This window comes from Bubalus bubalis, chromosome 15, assembly GCF_019923935.1.
Source record: "Bubalus bubalis isolate 160015118507 breed Murrah chromosome 15, NDDB_SH_1, whole genome shotgun sequence".
Classification (NCBI taxonomy): domain Eukaryota; kingdom Metazoa; phylum Chordata; class Mammalia; order Artiodactyla; family Bovidae; genus Bubalus; species Bubalus bubalis.
In genome coordinates, this window is record NC_059171.1 from 40,797,418 (window position 1) to 40,819,046 (window position 21,629).

At 38.2% G+C, this 21,629-nt stretch overlaps 1 protein-coding gene across 1 annotated transcript in view; it reads left to right on the forward strand.

Moving 5' to 3' along the window:
- LOC102390689 (alpha-2-macroglobulin-like) overlaps positions 1–5,860 on the forward strand; it is a 67,094-nt gene extending 61,234 nt beyond the window's left edge. The window contains exons 2-3 of the mRNA XM_045162758.1: positions 1,999–2,110; positions 4,911–5,860. Of these exons, the coding sequence (XP_045018693.1) occupies positions 1,999–2,110; positions 4,911–5,737 (939 nt within the window). The 3' untranslated portion in view covers positions 5,738–5,860. The remainder of the gene's footprint in view (positions 1–1,998; positions 2,111–4,910) is intronic.
- The last annotated feature ends 15,769 nt before the right edge of the window (positions 5,861–21,629 follow it).

Consider the following 21,629-nt stretch of genomic DNA (forward strand, 5'->3'; position numbering starts at 1 on the left):
AAAAGTCATAATTAAAAAAAATCACAGTTGAGGGATGTGTTAAAAGCAGATCATGGGTCTCAGCTTTTAGTGAATTTATTTTGAACCTCCTCAAGCAGACACTGCAAATTTTTACATTCTAATGAGTGAACTAAAAACATATATTTCAAAGCAAATAGCACTCATAAATTACATTTATGACACATGAGGTTGCTGACTGCTGCGCAGGGAGCACAGAGTAATGGTTCTAATATGCACTCTAGCTTGATTTTCTCAGTTCCCAACATGCTCTAATTCCACACTACAAATCTTTAAATGGCAGTTATATTTTAATTAATGTGATTATGTGCTGCCATTAGCAAAACCTCCCCCAGCACATTTCTCCTGCCAGGCCCATGAATGCCAGTAAACCATTAACATAAAAAGGCTGTTTGCTTATTAAATTCATCTACACAAATAGGCAAGGGTTGCAATTGTTGATTTGCCACTGAAAGAGCAGAATGAGAAGGAGTTGCTCTGTGCCTGGCAGTTGCAATTATCTGGTGTAATTAAGTCTAATTTATAAAGCCCCCCTCAAATGAGAAAGTAACAATTTTTGTTAATTAACAAGAGCATTTGTAAAGCTCGTTAACTCCATCATTCAGAGGCTGCCTGGAAAAATGGGAGCATATGGCTATTACGATGGGACATGTTGCATATGTGTATTTGTGCATTAATCTGTTTGGAAGGTCTAATGATTGAAATGGGAACTAGAAATGGAGGTTATATTACTGAGGAAAGAAGATCTACTGTTTTCATTTATCTTTACAGCAATGTGAGTGCTTTGTCATTATCTTCTGCATATGGTTTCATTACTCTGATACAGTGCTCAGCATTGCCTCATACCATCAGGCCCGTAAGCCTGCAGGGTACAAGAGCACTTATCTTTCCTGATGACTGTTGAATCATTTAAAACAAGTTATTAGTGAAACAATTAAAATGATATTGGTTCACAATTGTATTTATAGCTGGCAGGCATAATGGAACATTCTGAATAGCAGTCGGGGGTTCTCAGAATGGATGGAAAATGCTGTTAATCAGAGACAAGAGAAAGCTCTAAAGAAAACCTAAATTGCAAGAGCACATTAATTGTATTGAAGCATTTCATTTAATTGAGAACAAAGGGAAGGTAAAAATCATATTATCAATGTTTTATGAACATGAAGAAATAGGAAAATTACTATGTCATTTGTCACATATCTTCTGCTGGAAGTGAAAATTAAAAAGGCAGTATTTAACTTTAACCAGAGCAAGCCAAATGCATCATGTTGTTATAAATTTTCATTTTCAAAGGGAGCTCCAGAATAAAATAGAACAAATAAGTTAATTAACTCATAAATACAGAGGAAGACCTTTGGGCAGAGCACCCATGCACATGGGAGGAGTTCAATGAAATTCAGGGTTTGTTAAATGGCTGTAAAAGACATTGAGAGCTGTCCCTACTCCATTCCATTCATGATTCTTAAGAAATTGCTGCGATCAGATTTTCTGCCAGGAGTATATAAATGTGTTATTTCTTTATTGCTGTTGGTGGTAGAAGAACCTGGAATTTGTCAGACATGGTTGACAACATGTAGATGAATGAATAGTCAACTTCTCCTCTCACATAAACCAACCCGAAACATGCCCTGACTGGTATTGTGAACAGGAACCATTGATCACACCACACTGTATGTGTGGAGGTGTTGATATGTACTTGAAAGAGGTAGAAGTGAAAGACTAGAGTTGGAGTAGGTGACAGTGAGAATGAAGTTGATTGGAATAAACAAGACTCATACTTGGGAAATCAGATTTTGTAAGCTGCTCTGCAGGCAGCAACTGTTTGCAGGGGGCCCTTTGCCTCGTCCCCTTAGCAAAGCTCAATTTTAACTTAACTTTTACCCTAAAATTCCCCATGCTTCACCAATCTCTAGCCTAGGCATACCTCTCAAATCTTTTGATCACACAATGCTTTGTCTAACCTGTTGATTCTTTTCTTAGGTTGAAGAAGTAGGAATGGAGACTAAGCAGTTAATAGGTGACAAGATCTCTTCCCCATCTGCCCTTTCAGTAATCCTGGAAACATACTGTGTGAACACGATAACCTCTAAAGGTAGATCACAAGATGTCAACAAACCTGCACACAATGAAAGATGGCAAAGAATCTGATCCCCTATTTCAATGATTGATATTATTTTCTCTTAAAAAAAACTTTTACGGTCAAGTAGAACCCTGGAGTTGGTTCTTGTACATGAGTCTGACTTCTCCCCAGGTTGCTGGCCTCCTGAGTAAGCAAACTTCCCTTTTCCAATCAACAATTGTCTCTCAAATATTGGCTTTTGAGCAGTGAGCAGCCAAATGTGAGTTCAGTAACAATTTCTTCAATGAAAATCTAGTTCATCAAACAAATGAACTAACCGGTCTCTAGTTCAGATCAGTTAATTTTGGTGTATGGATGCTCAGTTGCTTTGTCATGTGTCCAGCTCTTTGTGATCCCATGGGCTGTAGCCCGCCAGGTTCCTTTGTCCATGGAATTTTCCAAGCAAGAATACTGGAATGGGTTGTCATATCCTCTTCCAAGGGATCTTACTGACTCAAGAATTGAATCTGAGTCTCTTGCATCTCATGAGTTGGCAGGCAGATTCTTTAGCACTGCACCACCTGGGAATCCCTGTTCATTTGGAGGTTGTGTTCAAAATATGGACCCTTACATAAGTAGCTTTATTGATATCAGCAATTTAAAATCTTTACATTGAACAGAAATAAAGATTCCAAATGGCCTAAAAATAGCACTAGCTATCAACCTGACCATTGTGAATCCAAGATGGCAGTTGTGTGGATAAGCATACCATGGATTTGGAATAGAAAACAAATTTTTATGTAAAAAAGAACCTAAAATAGATATTAAAATAATGTGATGACTTTTCAAATGAGGAAATATTTTATTGACAACATCTGAACTTGTTGAAATAATTGCATCACAACATCATAGACAGTTTAAGGAGACTTGAAGAGTTGTGAATCTGAAAGGAATAGATTATAATAGTAACAGTTAATGCTTATTGAATTCTTACTGTGGAACAAGCATTGTTTTAAATGTATAAATTGAATTAAAAAACAGCATAACATTTCTCAAAAATCTCTATGAAATATTAATATCTTTATTTTATAGATGAGGAAATTTACTTGCAGAAATTTTCTATAATGTGCCTGAGGACACACAATCACTGAAAGAAATCCTTTTCAATTGATTAGGTGGGTTATAATCCGTTGAACTCAACATATGAATGTATATGTTGCTTCTATTCATACACCCTCTTTCACTGAGAAAAATATTTTAAAATAAAATTCCTATGAAAATTTCAGTATATTAATTTTTCTAGTTTCTGAAATTTTAAACTATATATATATATATATATATATATATACACACACACACACACACATATATATTGGAGGAGGCAATGGTTACCCACTCCAGTATTCTGGCCTGGAAAAATCCCATGGACAGAGGAATTTGGGGGTCGCAGTCAGACACGACTAATCACACAGGCATATATGTGTATATATATATATATATATATATATATATGTGTGTGTGTGTGTGTGTGTGTGTGTTAAAGTTGCTCAGTTGTGTCTGACTCTCTGCAGGCCCATGTAACCATGAGTGTGTATATATATATATATACACACACATATATATGAAAGTCACTCAGTCGTGTCCGACTCTTTGGGACCCCATGAACTGTGGCCTGCCAGGCTCCTCTGTCCATAGAATTCTCCAGGCCAGAATACTGGAGTGGGTAGCTATTCCCTTCTCCAGGGGATCTTCCTAAGCCAGGGATGGAACCAAGGTCTCCCAAATTGCAGGTGGATTATTTACCATCTAAGCCACCAGGGAAGAACATATATATATATATATAGGTCTATTTATATATACATTTACATATACAAAGATAGAATAATTTTCAGTCTTATCAGATAAATAATTACAATAACATTTTCCTGGTTGCATTTAATTGTCTGTTGACTTGTAAAGTGAGGTGGTGGCAGCCAGGTAGTGCAAACAATGATGGTGTATAGAAGTTAATTATTCTTCACTATTTTTTTCCCCTTTTGGCTTTCTCCTATTCACTCTCACCCTGCTGCTGCTGCTGCTGCTAAGTCGCTTCAGTCGTGTCCAACTCTGTGTGACCCTATGGACAGCAGCCCACCAGGTTCCTCTGTCCACGGGATTCTCTAGGCAAGAGCACTGGAGTGGGTTGCCATTTCCGCCTCCCCTCCCTCACCCAAGTATATGGAATTCTCTGGTCCCAGTACTGTTCCTGATTATGAGGAAAATGGCAAAAATATGACTGACAGCAATGACCACCCAGTTTTTCTGCCAGTAGATCTGAGTTGATTTAAGCTCCTTATTATTGAAAATTTGTCTACAACATATGTATACTCTTGACTCTTACAAGAAGTAGAGCTTATGAATGTCTATTTTTTGCCTTAGAGTTTTTACACTGCAACTGGTACCAAGTAATAGACTGATGATATAGAAAAATATTTTATAATCTGATATACAGTATTTTAAAATTTTCTCCTGAAAACATATAAAAAAGAAAATCTAACTCTTAACTTTTTCTTTAGTTTTCAGTCAAAATTCCAGTATGTTACACATGAGAAACCAGGAAAGATATTTCACACAAAATATGTAAATTGTGATGACAGGATAAGGCATAAGATGATATGTATTGGGTCTATATAAGAAAACAAAAATGCTTTGAGATCCACTTCACGATGCTCGTGGCAGGGTCGAGGTCCTCTGGGGTCGGGGCCGGCTGGGCTGTGACCTGAGCAAGGAGCACGTAGGCCGTCATCTCCACCTCCACAGACGGAGCCCTGGGTTGGTAAATGTCCTCCATGAGCGCCCTGGGTTTCTGAGGTCGTGTCCAGTGCATGGTATTATCTTCCTTCACGGCTTCCTCATGCAGTGACCTCAGTACCTCTGTCCTCCTTTCCTGGTTACCCGCCAGGGCAAAGGCATAGGCCAACAGTGCCTTGGTGTAGACTCTTCTCCTCCACCCAGGACACAGTGGTAGCTCTCCACGCCTTGTCCAGATACGGAGCAGCCACTTTCACCAGCGCTAGGAAGGTTGCACAGGTGACCATCCAGTCTTCAGGGACATTTTCCACAAAATTCCAAGTGGAAAACAGCAGCCGCCTGTTACTACAGCAGGTTTCACTGCCAGAAGTGCCTGGAGAGTACAGCATGTCAGTCACAGGAGAAGGATGTGTTTACCTCCAGACATCTTTGAAATACAATGTTCTCCCGAAAAAAGACGAGTTCCCATTTGCTTTGGAGGTGCATACTCTGCCCCAAACTTGTGATGGACCCAAAGCCCACACCAGCTTCCAGATCTCACTGAGTGTCAGTTATATTGGAAGCTGTCCAGCCTCCAATATGGCAATTGTTGATGTGAAGATGGTATCTGGCTTCATTCCCTTGAAACCAACAGTGAAAATGCTAGAAAGATCTAATGTGAGCCGAACAGAAGTTAGCAACAATCATGTTTTGATTTATCTGGATAAGGTGACAGATGAGACCCTGACCTTGACCTTCACAGTTCTGCAAGACATCCCAGTAAGGGATCTGAAACCGGCCATAGTGAAAGTCTATGACTATTATGAGACGGATGAGTTTGCAGTTGCTGAGTACAGTGCTCCTGGCAGCAAAGATACTGGAAATGCTTAAAAACCATGTCGATGAAAACTGCTTTGCTGGAGTCCCTGTTCCACAGACTCAGATCTCCGCGGAAGAAAGACAATTTTTAACATCTCTGAAGGCTTGTTGAATAAACCTTTTTTTTTTTTTTTTCTGGTCAAAAAAAAAAATGGACATGAAAATTATGGCAACTTTCTTCATCTTGAAAGTCTATCTTATTTAGAAATACTAGGAACCAGTGTTTGATGAAGATATGAAAACTTAGTTATATCCGAGTTTCTTATCTTTGTGTACCATTCCATTCCATTTGTTTTACTTAAATCTTTCTTAGATATTTTGGGGCCTCTTCAGAGAAGGCAATCTCAAATGATAAAGAATCATTATAAACAATTTAATGAGACAAAGTGTGAAGTTCAGAGAGTAAAGGAAAGGATGGAGTTGTTTTTATTTGTCTCTCTTGTTATTCACAATGTCCATAGTAAAATATACGCTACAAGATACAGATTTAATTAAACATGTTGACTAAAGAAAGTACAGAAACTCTCAAAACACATGCTATTAAACACTGAAATGGGCTATCCTGAGAGATTATTGAATTTCCTAGCCTGAGAATGCTAGTAATTGTGGAGAATTAGTCTGTTATGAAGCCTAGAAGAAGAGATAAAGGAGACCTCTTTTAGTCTGAAGAGCTTAAGAAATGTTTATTAAACTATGTATGCCAAAAGGTCATTAGGTAAAAAGAGGTATCCCAAATACACAGTTCAGCACCCTCTCACACATTAAAAGCTTTGTAAATATTATGCTCTGTTACAGCTTAAACTACGTTTAACTCTTAAAATACTCAATATAATCAGCCCATCAATGGCCAAAAGCTTCTAGCGTTGAAAGCCAAAACTGTGCCATTGCTGTTCTCATTGTACAAGGATCAATTTTCACAAGGTGATTACTGAAAAAACAATAGCCACTGATAGACGTTACTCTTATATTATCAAATTCAATGTTTTAACTTAATGGCAAAGCATAGACAACATTAGATGGGGGAAGGTATTCTTGGGTTGTGACAATGTCATAAAAATTTGACTCATAAAGCTACCTTTGACTCCCTCATACTCACAAGGGTGTCCATATACATGTGCACTTTCTGTGAAAACTAATTTCAGAAAAAAACAAATTTTAGTGAAAATTATGTTTCTCAACTGGAGAAGGAAATGGCACCCCACTCCAGTACTCTTGCCTGGAAAATCCCATGGATGGAGGAGCCTGGTGGGCTGCAGTCCATGGGGTCGCTGGGAGTCAGACACGACTGAGCGACTTCACTTTCACTTTTCACTTTCCTGCACTGGAGAAGGAAATGGCAACCCACTCCAGTGTTCTTGCCAGGAGAATCCCAGGGACGGATGAGCCTGGTGGGCTGCCGTCTATGGGGTCGCACAGAGTTGGACACGACTGAAGCGACTTAGCAGCAGCAGCAGCATGCTTCTCAACATAGGTGATCAAGATAAATGGAATTTGTCATTGCCCTACAGCATCTTTCCAGCTAGTGGTGCTGTGTTTGTTGTTGTTTTAGTCACTAAGTCAAGTCTGACTCTTTGTGACCCCATGGACTGTGGCATGCCAGGCTCCTCTGTCCACGGGATTTCCCAGGCAAAAGTACTAGAGTGGGTTGCCATTTCCTTTTCCAGGGGATCTTGCTACCCAGGGATTGAACCTTGATCTCTTACGTCTTCTGTATTGGCAGGTGGGTTCTTCATCACTGAGTCACCTGAGAAGCCCCAGTGGTGCTGTGTGCTCAGAACTAAATTCTGCTTAGTACACTGTTTTAATAGAGTTTATCCTGGCTGCAGTCTGCTTCCCAGCCTTACCACCCTCAAGACAACTGGGAGCCAGGGAAATGTACAAGGTTAGAAAAGTAATGAGTAATTTTTCATAGTATCTTTCTTTAAACATACCCAGCTTATGGGTAAATATTTACTACCAAAATTTATCAAAGTTCACTCAAATAGTTGTTATTTTTAAAATTTTTTCTTCCAGTTTTATTGAAATATAATTGACATACAGCACTCCATAAGTTTAAGGTGTATAGTATTATTATTTGATTTACATGCATCAGGGAGTGATTATCACAATAAGTTTACTGAATGGACATCATTTCATAGATATCAAAGCAGAAAAAAAATTTTCTTGTAATGAGAACTCTTAGGATTTACTCTTAACTGCTTTCATATATAATGAGTAGCATCACTAATTATATTTATCATGTTGTAAGTTACATCCTTAATATGTATAACCAGAAGTTTCTACCTTTTGACTACCTCTGTTTTTCACAATCAAGAGGTGTTTAAGAACAAGTCATGTGCTGATTTTTAGTTCCTTCTACTTCAGAGTTACTGAATAAGGAAACTAGGAATGGAGAAGAAGACATACATTTCCTAATAACACTTTAGTCTGTCTTCTCTTTGCACTCCTTTTTTAGAGAGAGAGAAAAGAGCCAAGAATAGGAAGCTAACGTGGAACCTGAGACCAGGATTGCAGTATTCCCTCAGTTTGTTCAAATCCCAACCTTCTTAAGCATTTCTCTGGTTTCTCCATGGCCAAAAAATAAAGCAGGAAAAAATGAGGAAATCAGGAAAATTATTGTTTGGTTATCCCAGTAAGAGGTCTTTCCTTACTGATAATGGAATTCAGTGTGGTTTCATAACAAGTCCAGTTAAATTTAATTTATGCTTTCTAAGTCATGTGAAAAGGAAGATAAACCCTGCTTTGTGTTTTGAGAGCCATCTTTCAAGTTTCTCTGGTATGTTGACATGTTACTAGAGCAGTGAGTTACCAAGTGGAACATACTCCTTGGCAAAGCTCCCTTAATTCCTCTGTTTGACTAATTTCAAATATTATTTTCCAACTCCATTTAATATAACTACATCACATCTCCTGTTCCTTTAATCCTTGGTCACTACTGAAACTTTTAGGCCCATCAGTTATTACCTATCTTGTTTATTACCTATCTTGTTTATATTTCCTTGCTTCATCTCTTCCTACTTTTGCTTCGCTCCCTCTTAGTCCTTCACAAGGAATATTCTGAATCTTAATGCAATACTAAACCCTCTTACTCCCATTCTTAACTAATTATTTATCAAGGCATCTGAAGATGGGAAGGTGTTCTCCTATTTCCTAATCTCTGGATTCAGACCACATGTGTTGTCCAAGTGCCTACCTTCCCCACACACCACACCACCCACCTTTTATTTCCCTAGTAACTGCTTTTTAGATACGGATTTATGTTGCATTTCTTGATACCAGGACACCATAATCTATCACACCAGTTGTCATTCAGGCTGTCCACCCAAATGTCCACATTTATAATTCTTAACTTTTGATCTTCTCTGAGAACCTCACCCTGCTTATTTAACTTATATGCAGAGCACATCATGTGAAATGCTGAGCTGGATGAAGCACAAGCTGGAATCAAGATTGCTGGGAGAAATATTAACAACCTCAGATATGCAGATGACACCACCCTTATGGCAAAAAGTGAAGAGGAACTAAAGAACCTCTTGATGAAAGTGAAAGAGGAGAGTAAAAATGTTGGCTTAAAGCTCAACATTCAGAAAACTAAGATCATGGCATCCAGTACCATCACTTCATGGCAAATAAATGGGGCAACAGTGGAAACAGTGTCAGACTTTATTTTTTTTGCAGGGGAGGGGGTGGGGGGGGCTCCAAAATCACTGCAGATGGTGACTGCAGCCATGAAATTAAAAGACGCCTGCTCCTTGGAAGAAAAGTTATGACCAACCTAGACAGCATATTAAAAAGCAGAGACAGTACTTTGCCAACAAAGGTCCGTCTACTCAAAGCTATGGTTTTGACAGTGGTATGTAAGTATGGATGTGAGAGTGGGACTATAAAGAAAGCTGAGTGCCAAAGAATTGATGGTTTTGAACTGAGGTGTTGGAGAAGACGCTTGAGAGTCCCTTAGACTGCAAGGAAATCCAACCAGTCCATGCTAAAGGAAATCAGTCCTGAATGTTCATTGGACTGATGTTGAAGCTGAAACTCCAATACTTTGGCCACCTGATGTGAAGAACTGACTCATTTTAAAAGACCCTGATGCTGGGAAAGATTGAAGGTGGGAGGAGAAGGGGACAACAGAGGATGAGATGATTGTATGGCATCACTGACTCGATGGACATGAGTTTGAGTTGGTGATGGACAAGGAAGCCTGGTGTGCTACAGTTGCAAAGGGTCAGACAGGATTGAGCAACTGAACTGAGCTGAGAACCCCACCCACCCTTCCACTCATGCACAGATTACACTCTCAGTTCAGTTGCCCATTCCCAAGATGATATTATGGGTTTGTCATGAAGAAATGTCATCAGATTCTGACTCACATGATTTCACATAGTGGTACCTCTAAGTGACCTCTTTTTTCTATTTATTCCACCTACAACTTTCTCCACATTCCTCATCCCACTCATTAACAATCACTTTCTCTCACATGTCTACCAAGCTTCGATTGTAGTGCTCAGGAGTTCAGGGACTATAATCCACCCATTGCAGGTTCCCTGGTTGCTCAGATGGTAAAGAATCTGCTTGCAATGCAGGAGACCTGTGTTTGATCCCTGGGTTGGGAAGATCCCTAGAGAATGGAATGGCAACCCACGCCAGTGTTCTTGCCTGGAGAATTCCATGAACAGAGGAGCCTTGACTGAATGACTTCTGCTTTCACTTTCAAGCTACCCATTTCTCTATGTATGCAAAGAGTGGCCATCCTTAATCACCATAAAAGCTTAACTTAGCCTTATGCTATTCACTTGCTCTTATCCCCAGCCTCAACAACAAGTTTGAGTTTGTCCCTGGCACAGTTGGAAAAGACAACCAGACAACTATCAATCTCTTCTGTGCTCCACATGTAGAACACAATTCTAAATCAAGTACAGAGGCACCCTTTTCATCTTGTACACCTCTGTAACTAAATCAACTGATGGAAAAAACACCATAGGTTTGAAGACTGCTACAGAGGGCTTCCCAGGTGGTGTAGTGGTAAACAATCCATCTAACAATGTAAGAGATGCGGATTTGATTCCCTGGAGGATGAAATGGCAGCCCTTTCCAATATTCTTGCCTGGGAAATCCTGTTGACAGAGGAGCCTGGTGGGTACGGTCCATGGAGTTACAGAGAGTTGTACCTGACTGAGCATGTACACACTGCTAAAAATCCACTTTTTTTTTGCCCTTGCCTTGGGGCTTGTGGGATCTTAGTTCTCTGACCAGGGTTTGAACACCAGCCCCCTACAGTGGAATCACAGAATCCTAGAAATCCTTCTCTCCTCTCCACTCTCCTAAAATCCTTCTCAGTAGTTCTCCACTGCTCTTAAGTAAAATCTAAATATTTCAACTTTGCTTTCAAGACCCTGAATTACTTGATTCCACATGTCTCATCTCTTGCACTTCATTCCTGTTGCATTAGGACTTCCTGCTGAATCTTTTGCCTAGAACACCACCCTTTCACCCACTCAACCCTTTACCTTGTCACAGGCTGCTCCAACCTCCAGTGAAGTGAAGTGAAGTCGCTCAGTCGTGTCTGACTCTTTGCAACCCCATGGACAGTAGCCTACCAGGCTCTGCCGTCCATGGGATTTTCTAGGCAAGAATACTGGAGTGGGCTGCCATTTCCTTCTCCTGGGGATCTTCCCAACCCAGGGATCGAACCCAGGTCTCCTGCTTTGCAGACAGATGCTTTACCATCTGAGCCACCCACCCTCCAGTAAGTTACTCTAATTTCACCTCTACCTCAGGGTTCATTTGAATCTTCAGATTTCAAATTAGACTTTTACTTTCTTGAAGAAGATACCTCCGAGCCTCCAGATTTGTACTGAGTGATGTGTTCCCATGAAATCCTGTGTTACCCCTAACAGAGCCTTTATCATAATGTGCTTTAATTTTTTACATACTTGTATATTTCTCACTAGACACTAAGCACTATAAAGTCAAGTATGCCATTGATCTTTTTCACTGATTTTTCTTAGAAGACAAGCATTAGGATCTGACACATAAATATTTTGTGAACTATACACACTAGAAATGGCCCAAGATCCTAGATCCAAGAGCATAGGTAGATCAGCAATTCAAATCGGAAAGGATTCACAAGAGTATATGATCTATTTTGCAAAGACAACCAGACACAATGGTTGTGTGATCTAAAACAAAAGAAAACAAAAATTAAAGTCATTTATCAAAAAACAAAGGACATTAAAGAATCAAGATAAATGGTAAATGTTACAAAAAGTCCTAACTCCTTAGGAATTACCTAATGGTTTACTCCAAAGAAAATAATGAATACTCAGATTAAAAACAGCCTTTGCCTCCACAACCTTACCACAACCTGACCTCAAATTCCAAACCAAGTAGAGTGTTTCCTATAGAGAATGCCAATAGTCTCTTTAGATTCTCAGATGTATCAGAGGATCTGGAGTACCTAGGGGCTGTGTGAGAATTCGGATGCATAGAATGAAACTATTTAGAAAAATAGTTGAAAGTCAAAAATACAGGGGTGAAGTAAATTGTATATTATTATTTTTGACTGCTTGACTGTTTTTTTTGAATACACAAGTGCTCACACTGGTTGAAAATGATTTCTTCTGCTTGAGTTCAATATATTTACATTGTTTACATGAAGTGATCTCCCTGTATTCATTTTTAATTATAGATTTTATTTATTAAATGTCAATCATACCAGGCCCAAGTTCAGAGGCAGAAAGGACAAAGATAGAACCTTGCATTTGGAGTGGTTCTTTCACAGAGAGAGAGTGGGCCAGCAACTTGTCAGAGAGGTCATGACTATTTTGGCCAAAAATTATCACAGATAAAGCTTGTGCTGCCTTGAGGTTATTTGAACAATACCCATGCAGTTGTTACAAGCAAATTAATGGTCACCTAAAGTCTTTATTTCATAACAAATATTCAGGTTACTTGATTTTCTGAAACTGTATAGTAAGATCAACAAGGCAGGTTATAAGCCTATATATATCCTGGGTATTAAAGTAAATGAAACATTTTGATTATAGATTTATAGTTTATAAATAAATGAAGCATCTTGGCATTATGCACATTATCTACCAGAAAACATACTGAAAGGACCAATTTATAAGGAGTAAATTTATTTAAATTTTGCAGGAAAAAAATTCTGAAAAATTTCCTGTGTCTGGCAAATGAAAATTACTTATAATATTTCAAAATGCATAGCTCCTCATAACTATTCTCTTAATTTCCTCTCTCTTGTTTTATTTTAGTGAACATTAAGATATTTGTATGTAATTTTTCATGTACATACATTCCTGATCTCAAACTTTCTAGTTCTGTTTTTTTTCCATTTTTAACATTTTTTATTGTTGTAAAATATGCGTAACATAAATTTTACCACTGTGAACATTTTTAAGTGTGGCGGAATTAAGTGCATTCTATTTTTTTATACTGTTACAAATCTCTTGAGATTTTAATAGTACTGTAGTATGCTTTTTAGTAATATCATCATCCCGAAGGTTGGCAAAGTACTTCTTTTTAGGTGAGGGTTTTTTTTTAATTTATTAATTTTTTATAAACTTTAAGTCAAGCTTCACAAAATTTTAAACTATAATCTCGTTTAAGCTACTTAATTTTTAAAATGACTATTATGATTGAAATGACCTCCCCACAAAAAGTCATCTCAGTTGGCAGGGGAACAGGATTCTTCAGCATTTAATTCAGTAGTAAAGTCCTAGATCAGGGTCATAATTATATCTATGAAATGATGCCATGTGGTTGGCAGCCACAAGAAAACAATCATATACCCTTATCCTTAGATAGCCCAGAATAGCATGTCCCTGGAGCCTGTATTTTAAGTGAAATGTATGGGCAAAGTCAGAGGAATGAATGCTGGACTGGAAGCTTCCACTAAGTTCTATTTCTCCCCAAATGATTCACTTAAAGCAAGCAAGTCAACCCTCAGCCCATATAGCACACAATTAGTGGGAATGAAAACTCACCCATTGTCTTTCCAAAACGGCTGTTCTTTCCAGCACGGCCCTTAAATCCACAGGTCTCCAAAATCTTGCTTACATGAAGCACAAGGAGTTTGAATTATTGGCTGAGTCATCAGGTCACAGAGACCTCAGATAGAAATTTCTATTGTTTATTTAGGAATTGAAAGAGATTTGTAGAAATATGGAAATTACAGTCTGTCATTTGTAGGGCAGTCTCTTTGTTTTAGGCATTCTGAAGAAATAGGCCTGTGCTATAAACAACCTCACACTAAATTCTTTTCAATGCCACAACTTAGAGAAATAATAAAATGTAATTGATAGGCTTGGAGATCATGAAGGAGCTGTTGTTTGTTGAGGGGGTTTTGCACCACCGTGTTCTATTACTGAAATAATTTACTTTTATATCCAGGGCTGATATTGAAATCAGTACATTTCTGGTACAAAATAACTTTAGGCATTTTAAATATCTTTTATATTCAAGTAAAAACCAGAGAAGGAAGCTTTGGTGTTCATAAACCACTCTGGATGTCTTATATTTCCTTCTTTTGGAAGAGTGTACCACAGTCATTTAGTGCACAGGGAGAGAACCCTTGTGCTCAGACTATTGGGCGGTGGTGAGAAGACACAGCCAAGCTGAATGCCTTGCCAGATTGGAGCGGTATGTTGCACTTCCCCGGCTGATGGATGCCGACACACACATTGCTCCCTAATCAGCCGACTTTAATAATATCCCAGCCCTGCTGAAGGGACTGGGTAGGTGTGAGCCTCAGTTCAAGCCTGACCCTGCTGGATTTCATTCAGCTGGAAAAACGAACATCTAACACCCACTGGGAATGGGCTTTGCTTATATGGGAAGTCCTCCCAGCCACTGCTTTAACTCCTTTGACCTTTTCTCCAATACTTAAAACTGCAAGGAACTTGGCGATGTTAGAGAGGGGAAAAAACACAGTTTTCAGAATTTTGGTTGGCAGGGATGCAAGCTACTGAGCCCAGATGAATTTTTGCAATAAGAGGCCAACTGTGATTGCTGAGATTCACTCATTTTTGTCTAGATAGCCTGCTGAGTGATACATGTGCCCTATTTTTAATGAATATTTCTGATCCTGGTGGTATACACCTGCTCATGTACCTTTTTCTCTCCTAAATTAACAAATTCCTCAAGCACTTCAGCTTCAGTTGTGATGAGATTCATCTCTCTTTTAAGATGCTAAAGACTGAACGCTTACCTTTGGTTAGCTAACTTTGGTCTGTAAACTTCCAACATGTCTCATTTTTCCCATAACACCTGGGCAGCTAGCACATGCTTATAAGTATGATTGTCTTGGTTGTCAGCACTTAGGAGGTGGGTGCAAACCAAGCCTCACTTTTCCCTGGACTTTGGTTCTTATTTGGCTCCTATCCCAATTCATACCTGCTTCCCTGGTGGCTCAGTGGTAAAGAATCTGCTTGCAATGCAGGAACCCTGGGTTCAATCCCTGGGTCAGAAAGATGCCCTGGAGGAGGAAATGGCAACACACTCCAGTATTCTTGCCTGGGAAATCCCATGGACAGAGGAGCCTGACAGGCTACAGTCTATGGTGTCGCAAAGAGTTGGACATGACTGAATGACTAAACAACAATCCGATTCATAGATAACCAAATGGAGGCAAATTTGCACCATGTCCTAGAGCATATGAGAAATATGAGTCTGTGACAGGGAAGAAGAATACATATTATTCCCTATCACAGTTCTGGACTTTTCATTATTTTCAAGTGTACCTTACACTGAGCTCCTTTGAAAAGTCACTAGATCCAATTAAAACCACTTTTAGGAAGTAAATAATTTAATTATTGTGGGTACCACAAAACAGAATTCACAACACTTAAAAAAAACAATAAAAGCAGTGGGTGCTGTTTCCTTGGAAAGAAATCCTTGGTTTCTCAACCCTCATTTATTACAAAATGAGTTTAATTCATTAGAGAGAATCAGGAATTATTTTTAATCCCAAGGAGGAAGGTTTCTTCAAAGAAGTTTGTTCTTTAGTTAGTTTGCTCCACTAATGGCCTCTAACCCTGCTTTGTAAGATTTAAAACATCTTTTTGTATGATCTGAAAGGGAGCAGAGGCTTGCTTCTATATTATCCTAGCTTATAGCTCTATTCATGTGCATTTAACTTGCATTTGGTAGATACAAATGAAATGCATTGGTTCTCATTTATTTCAGGTACAGATTAGTTAATGAGTTTATAATAGCACTCTTGATATTTCTGTAGGTAAAGTAGTCTCCAATTAGATTAATACATAGTGTCTGGTGAGACAGTTTCATACAAGCAAAACACTTACTATTTGGTGCCAAATGAGTGCTATGCCTCTCACACTTCATAGCTAATCAGTTACAAAGTGAATTGAATCCTCAAATATTGCAGACCTATTGAGTTGTCTACAAAGTTTATTCAGGTTTATCCTTATGATACTAACTCAATATTTTGCTGCTAAAAATATGCTAATCTCCAGAGAGCATTAGTCCTTGATATTTCTGAAACATAGCTTCCAATAGACATGCTGATTGTTATTCACATAGAAGTAAAAATAAAATCCTCTCCACTCAATGTAGCAATAAATACTGATAAACAAACAAATGGGAAATGAAAAGACTGACTCAGAATATCATATTCTTTCACTCTGTTGGATAAATCCTATGCAGATGTTGATGACATTATTTACTTTCTGCATCAGAAGCAATATCTTTCTGAAGGCAATATCAAACTAGTTTTTAATGATGGTGGACTGAGCTATGATAATAACTTTAAAAAAAGAAATGTAATACATTTTGCCTTAGGTCCTATTATGTGAAAACTTGTATGAAACAGAAGAATGTTAGCTAAATAGCATTTACTAGAGGTGAGTTGGACTTATAAATGATAACGTCTTAATTGCCAAGATTGCTGTATTAACATAGAAGTGACAAGTTTAAGAGAGAATAACATTTCAGGATTAATGCTTTAAATTAACAACTCTGTAGGCTCCACTGCAATCTATCATTTTGAAGATGGGTGAAGTTTATATTCAAGGATACCTCTTACATTTTCTAGGATTTCTTGGCCTTATTAATTCAAATCTTACTCTCAATGCATGCATGTAACCAAGATAATTACTAGAAGGCAAGATCAAAGCCAGCATATTATAGTCCTATTCCATTTTCTGCTGATGTGAGTGATCTGCCTTTCCTTTGATGTTGTATGCTTCTACAGCGAAAGTACAGAGGATAAAAATACTACACCATGTAATCTGGCATTTATCCCATGAGAGCAGAATTCCAAATGGTGACACATGTCAAGAAGCTAAAAAAAAATAACTTAAAAGAGTCCTATGCTTTATAAAGTGACATACTCTGCATTTAAACACCATCAAACATCATTTTCCATTACAAATTTAGTCCCTGATATAAAATCCAAAGAATTTTTGTAACTTTAGTAAAAGAAAATAGTTACCATATTTACTAGCAATTACATTAAACCTGTGCCCGAGCCTTTATCCCACCTAATGAGGGGAGTTGAGAGGAAGCAGACACGCAGGGTACACACATTTATATTTGTGTCTGTACATTGATTCAAGGATTCAGTCAGTCAATGGGTCCTCAACGCGCACATACAGCTGGTTTTACTTTGCTATGAATCTTCTGTCACCTTAGGTCATGAGGTTGAGCAACTGCCAGATCTCTGGACTACTTGTTGATTAGAGAAAGAGTTCTTGTTCTATAACATTATGTTTAACTTAAGTGTTTCTTTTGTGCTATATCTTTGGCAATATTCTATTGGATATGATAAGTTGTTAATATGATCTTGCTCTGCTTGAGAGTGTCCGTTCTTGTCCTAGTTCACATTTTAGAAATATATTAAATATGCATGACTGTATGTGTTTGTGTGTGTTTTGTTGCTTACGTGTACATGAAAATATACAATGCAGTATTCTTTCTACATTTCCTGTTAAATTAAATTAAATTCTTGCCCCTCTGAAGGTAAATAGCATTTTCCATTCATTCCTAAGTCACTAGTTGATTCTGGTCCATTCTATTTTGGACTCTGAGGCCTCCAAGGTACCACACTCAACATAGAAGTTTTGTCAGGAAATAATTCTCTAATAGTAAGGTAAAATAAAGCAAACTAAAAATCATTAAATGTAGTTGAGAGCTTCCCTGATGGCTCAGTTGGTAAAGAATCCACCTGCAATGTGGGAGGCTGGGTTCGATCCCTGGGTTGGGAAGATCCCCTGGAGAAGGGTAAGGCTACCCACTCCAGTATTCTCACCTGGAGAATTCCATGGACTATATAGTCCATGGGACCACATGTAGTTGAATACCAAATATAGACAGATAAACACCTTTGGTGATCTTTGGTATATTGTAGAATGCAGTCAGGAAAGAACACAGAATATGAGCATATGCCATATGTTATGATGACTTTTGGAGACTAAACATGCAGCCTTCATATAGATCTCTAATAAAATTTTAAGGTACATTTTAATGCAAATATTTCTGAGATGGAATTAAAATAAGGATCAGGAGTCATATTTTTCCAATATGGGTTCAGTTAGAACAAATTACATTTGTGAAATCTCAGTCCCTTTAATTTTAGAGCTTCAATAAGAAAATATCATTTTGGGGAGGAGGGAATCAAGATAGCAGTGTAGGAGGACATGGAACTCACCTCTCCCATGAATACCTCAAAAATACATCTGCATATGGAACAATTCTCACTAAAAACTAACTGGAGACTAGCAGAAACACTTCTGTACAACAAAGGTTATAGGAAAGATCCATATGGAATTGGATGGGAAAGAAAGAGATGTGATCAGGTCAAGACTGTGCCCCTGGGAGAAGACTCGGAGGAAAAGGGAGATTATAAAAGTGGAGACCTCCCCTGGAAAGTGAATTGTTCAAACCACATTTTGGGCACCCCAGCTCTGGGGTCTGACAAAGGGAAGCTAAGCCCACTTGGCTGATTGAAGAGTCAGTGAGATTAACAGGAGGGTTGTGGGAAGCCCAATTTCTGCTCATGAAGAGTATACCAATGTTTGCTTGCACCTGAAGCAGGGAGGAGGGGCTAAACTGAAACCACAAAACTGGCTGATTGTTTTTTTTTTTTCTGTGACCACCTTGGTGTGTGGCTCAGTCTGAGCCAAGCAAATACTCCAGCACAGTTTGCCTTGTGTTGCTGCTCCATGCTGGAGGAAGGGTTGGCATGACTGAGGAAAAAGCTCAACTGTGAGATACTGTTGGGACTGAAACTCTGAGTCTGAATAGTGAGGAGGCAGCAATTCCTGGTGATTTCATAGGTGGCACATCAGAGGCAGACCAGGTCTCTGATGGCAGCTGAACCTCCACGCCTTGTACCCTGAACTTTGCTGAGCACCCACACTAGCCCCTCTTGTTCCATCAGTGCTTCCCTCTAAGGCCAAGGATGCTGGTGCTATCTATAATGGCCACTGAGCAGAGGAGAAGCCCTTCCTCACATCTGGCTCCAGCCCTAGTACCTCCAGCTCCAGCCCTACTTCCTACCAAGGTGACTGCTGCCAACACAGCCTGGGGAAAGATCTGACTTGTTTTCACATCAAATTTAGCTCTGCAATTAAAGCCATTGGGCACATGCCAATTGTATAATGACACTCCCACATAAGGACACACTTTAAAGACTGCCACAGGTAACTGTTTCACCTAATTTCATAGACACAGAGAAACATAAGCAAAATGAGAAGACAGAGGAATTCATCTCAGTTAAGAGGGTAAGATGGGAACCCTGAAAAAAAAAAAAAACACACAAATAATGAAACAGAAATAAACAATTTACCGGATAAAGAATTTGAAGAATTAGTAATAAGAATGCCAACTGAATTAGAGAAAAAAACAGATGAACAGATAATTTTAACAAGAAACTAGGAAAAATATATAAAGATAATCAGAACTGAAGAATACCATCAATGAAATGAAAAATACTGTGGAAGGAATGAATAGCAAACTAGGTGATATAGAAGAACATAAAAGAAATCTGGGAGATAAAATAATGGAAATTCCCCCATCACAAAAACAAAAAGAAAAAGAAATTTTTAAAAAAAGTGTAACCAGCTTGAAGAATCTTTGAGACCGTCAACTGTATCAGCATTTACATTATGGTGGTCGCAGAAGGAGAACAGAGAGAAGGTGGTTAAAAATATGTTTAATGAAATTGTGTTTGAAAACTTCCTATGCCTGAAGATGGAAATACATCCCGGTATAGAAAACAGAGAGTCCCAAACAAGATGAACTCAAAGAGACCCACACTAAGATATATCAAAATTAAAATGGCAAAAATTAAAGGGAAAACTCTAAAGTCATCAAGAGTTAAACAATGAATCATTTACAAGGGAATCTCTGGAAGGTTATCAGCTGAGTTTTGAGCAAAATGCTTGCAGGCCAGAAAGGAGTGGCAAGATATATTTAAAAAGCTGAAAGGTAAAGCAACCTATGATACTCTACTCAGCAAGATTATAATTTAGAATTGAGAGAGATAAAGAACTTCTCAGACAAGCAAAAATTGAAAGAGTTTATCAGTACTAAACTGATTCTGAAAGAAATGTTAAAGGATCTTCTCTAAGTGGAAAAGAAAAGCAAGTAATTTTATATAGGAGAGGAAAAAACTAAATATTCTAAATAAATACTAAATAAATACTGCAAATATACAGTAAAGGCTGAGAATCAACCACTTAAATAAGCTAGTGAAAAGTGAAAGTGTTAGTCACTCAGTTGTGGCCAACTCTTTGAGACCCTATGGACTGTAACCTGCCAGTCTCCTCTATCTATGGGATTCTTCAGGCAAGAATACTGGAGTGGATTGCCATCCCCTTCTCCAGGGGATCTTCCCAACCCAGGGATTGAACCCAAGTCTCCTGCATTGCAGGCAGATTCTTTACTATCTGAGCCAACAAGCTAGAACAAAGATTAAAAGACAAAAAAATTATAAAATCAAGTAAAACTATAGCAATTAGTAAAGGGATAAACATAAAAATGGAGGAGCCTGGTGGGCTACAGTCCACGGGGTCGCAAACAGTCAAACACAACTGAGCGACTTCACTTTCAAGCATAAAAATGTAAAACATGGCATCAGAAACACAAAATGGGAAGGATGTAAAAAAATGTAATCAGTCAGAATATGCTTGAACTTAAAGGACTACATGTTTAAAACAAATAGATATAGGTATAGGCTGACATACAAGAGTCATAAACCTGCAATATATACACAAAAAACAAATAAATTAGCATAAGCATACAGCTAAATAAAATCATCAAACTGCAAGAGAAGAAACTGAAAGAAAAAAAAACAAGGAAGAATTTTTTAAAAAAAGTTGCAAGTAATAAAATTTCAAGAAGTGCATATCTACCGATAATTACTTTAAATGTTAATGGAACACACGCTGTAGTCAAAAGACCCATCTATATGCCACTTACAGGAGAAGCATTTCAGAACTAAAGACAGACTTGAAAGTGAGGACATGAAGAAAAAAGATTCATGCAAATGGAAACAAGAAAGTGGAGGTAGTCATAGTTATACTAGACAAAAAGTCTTTGAAACAGATTCTATAACAAAGGGCAAAGAAGAGTATCATGCAGTGATAAAAAGATCAATACAAGAAGATGGAAGTACACTCATTAACATATACACACCCAATACAAGAGGACCTAAATATGTAAATCAAATATTAACAGATGTAAAGGAAGAAATTGACAGCAATACAACGGTAGTAGGGAATTTAACATCCCAATTACATCAATGGACAGATCATCCAGACAGAAAATCAATAATGCAGTTGTGGTCTTAGTGACACAGTAGGCCGGCCAATTGGAGTGAAAAGATACCTATGGAACATTCCGTTTAAAAAAACAGCAGAATGCA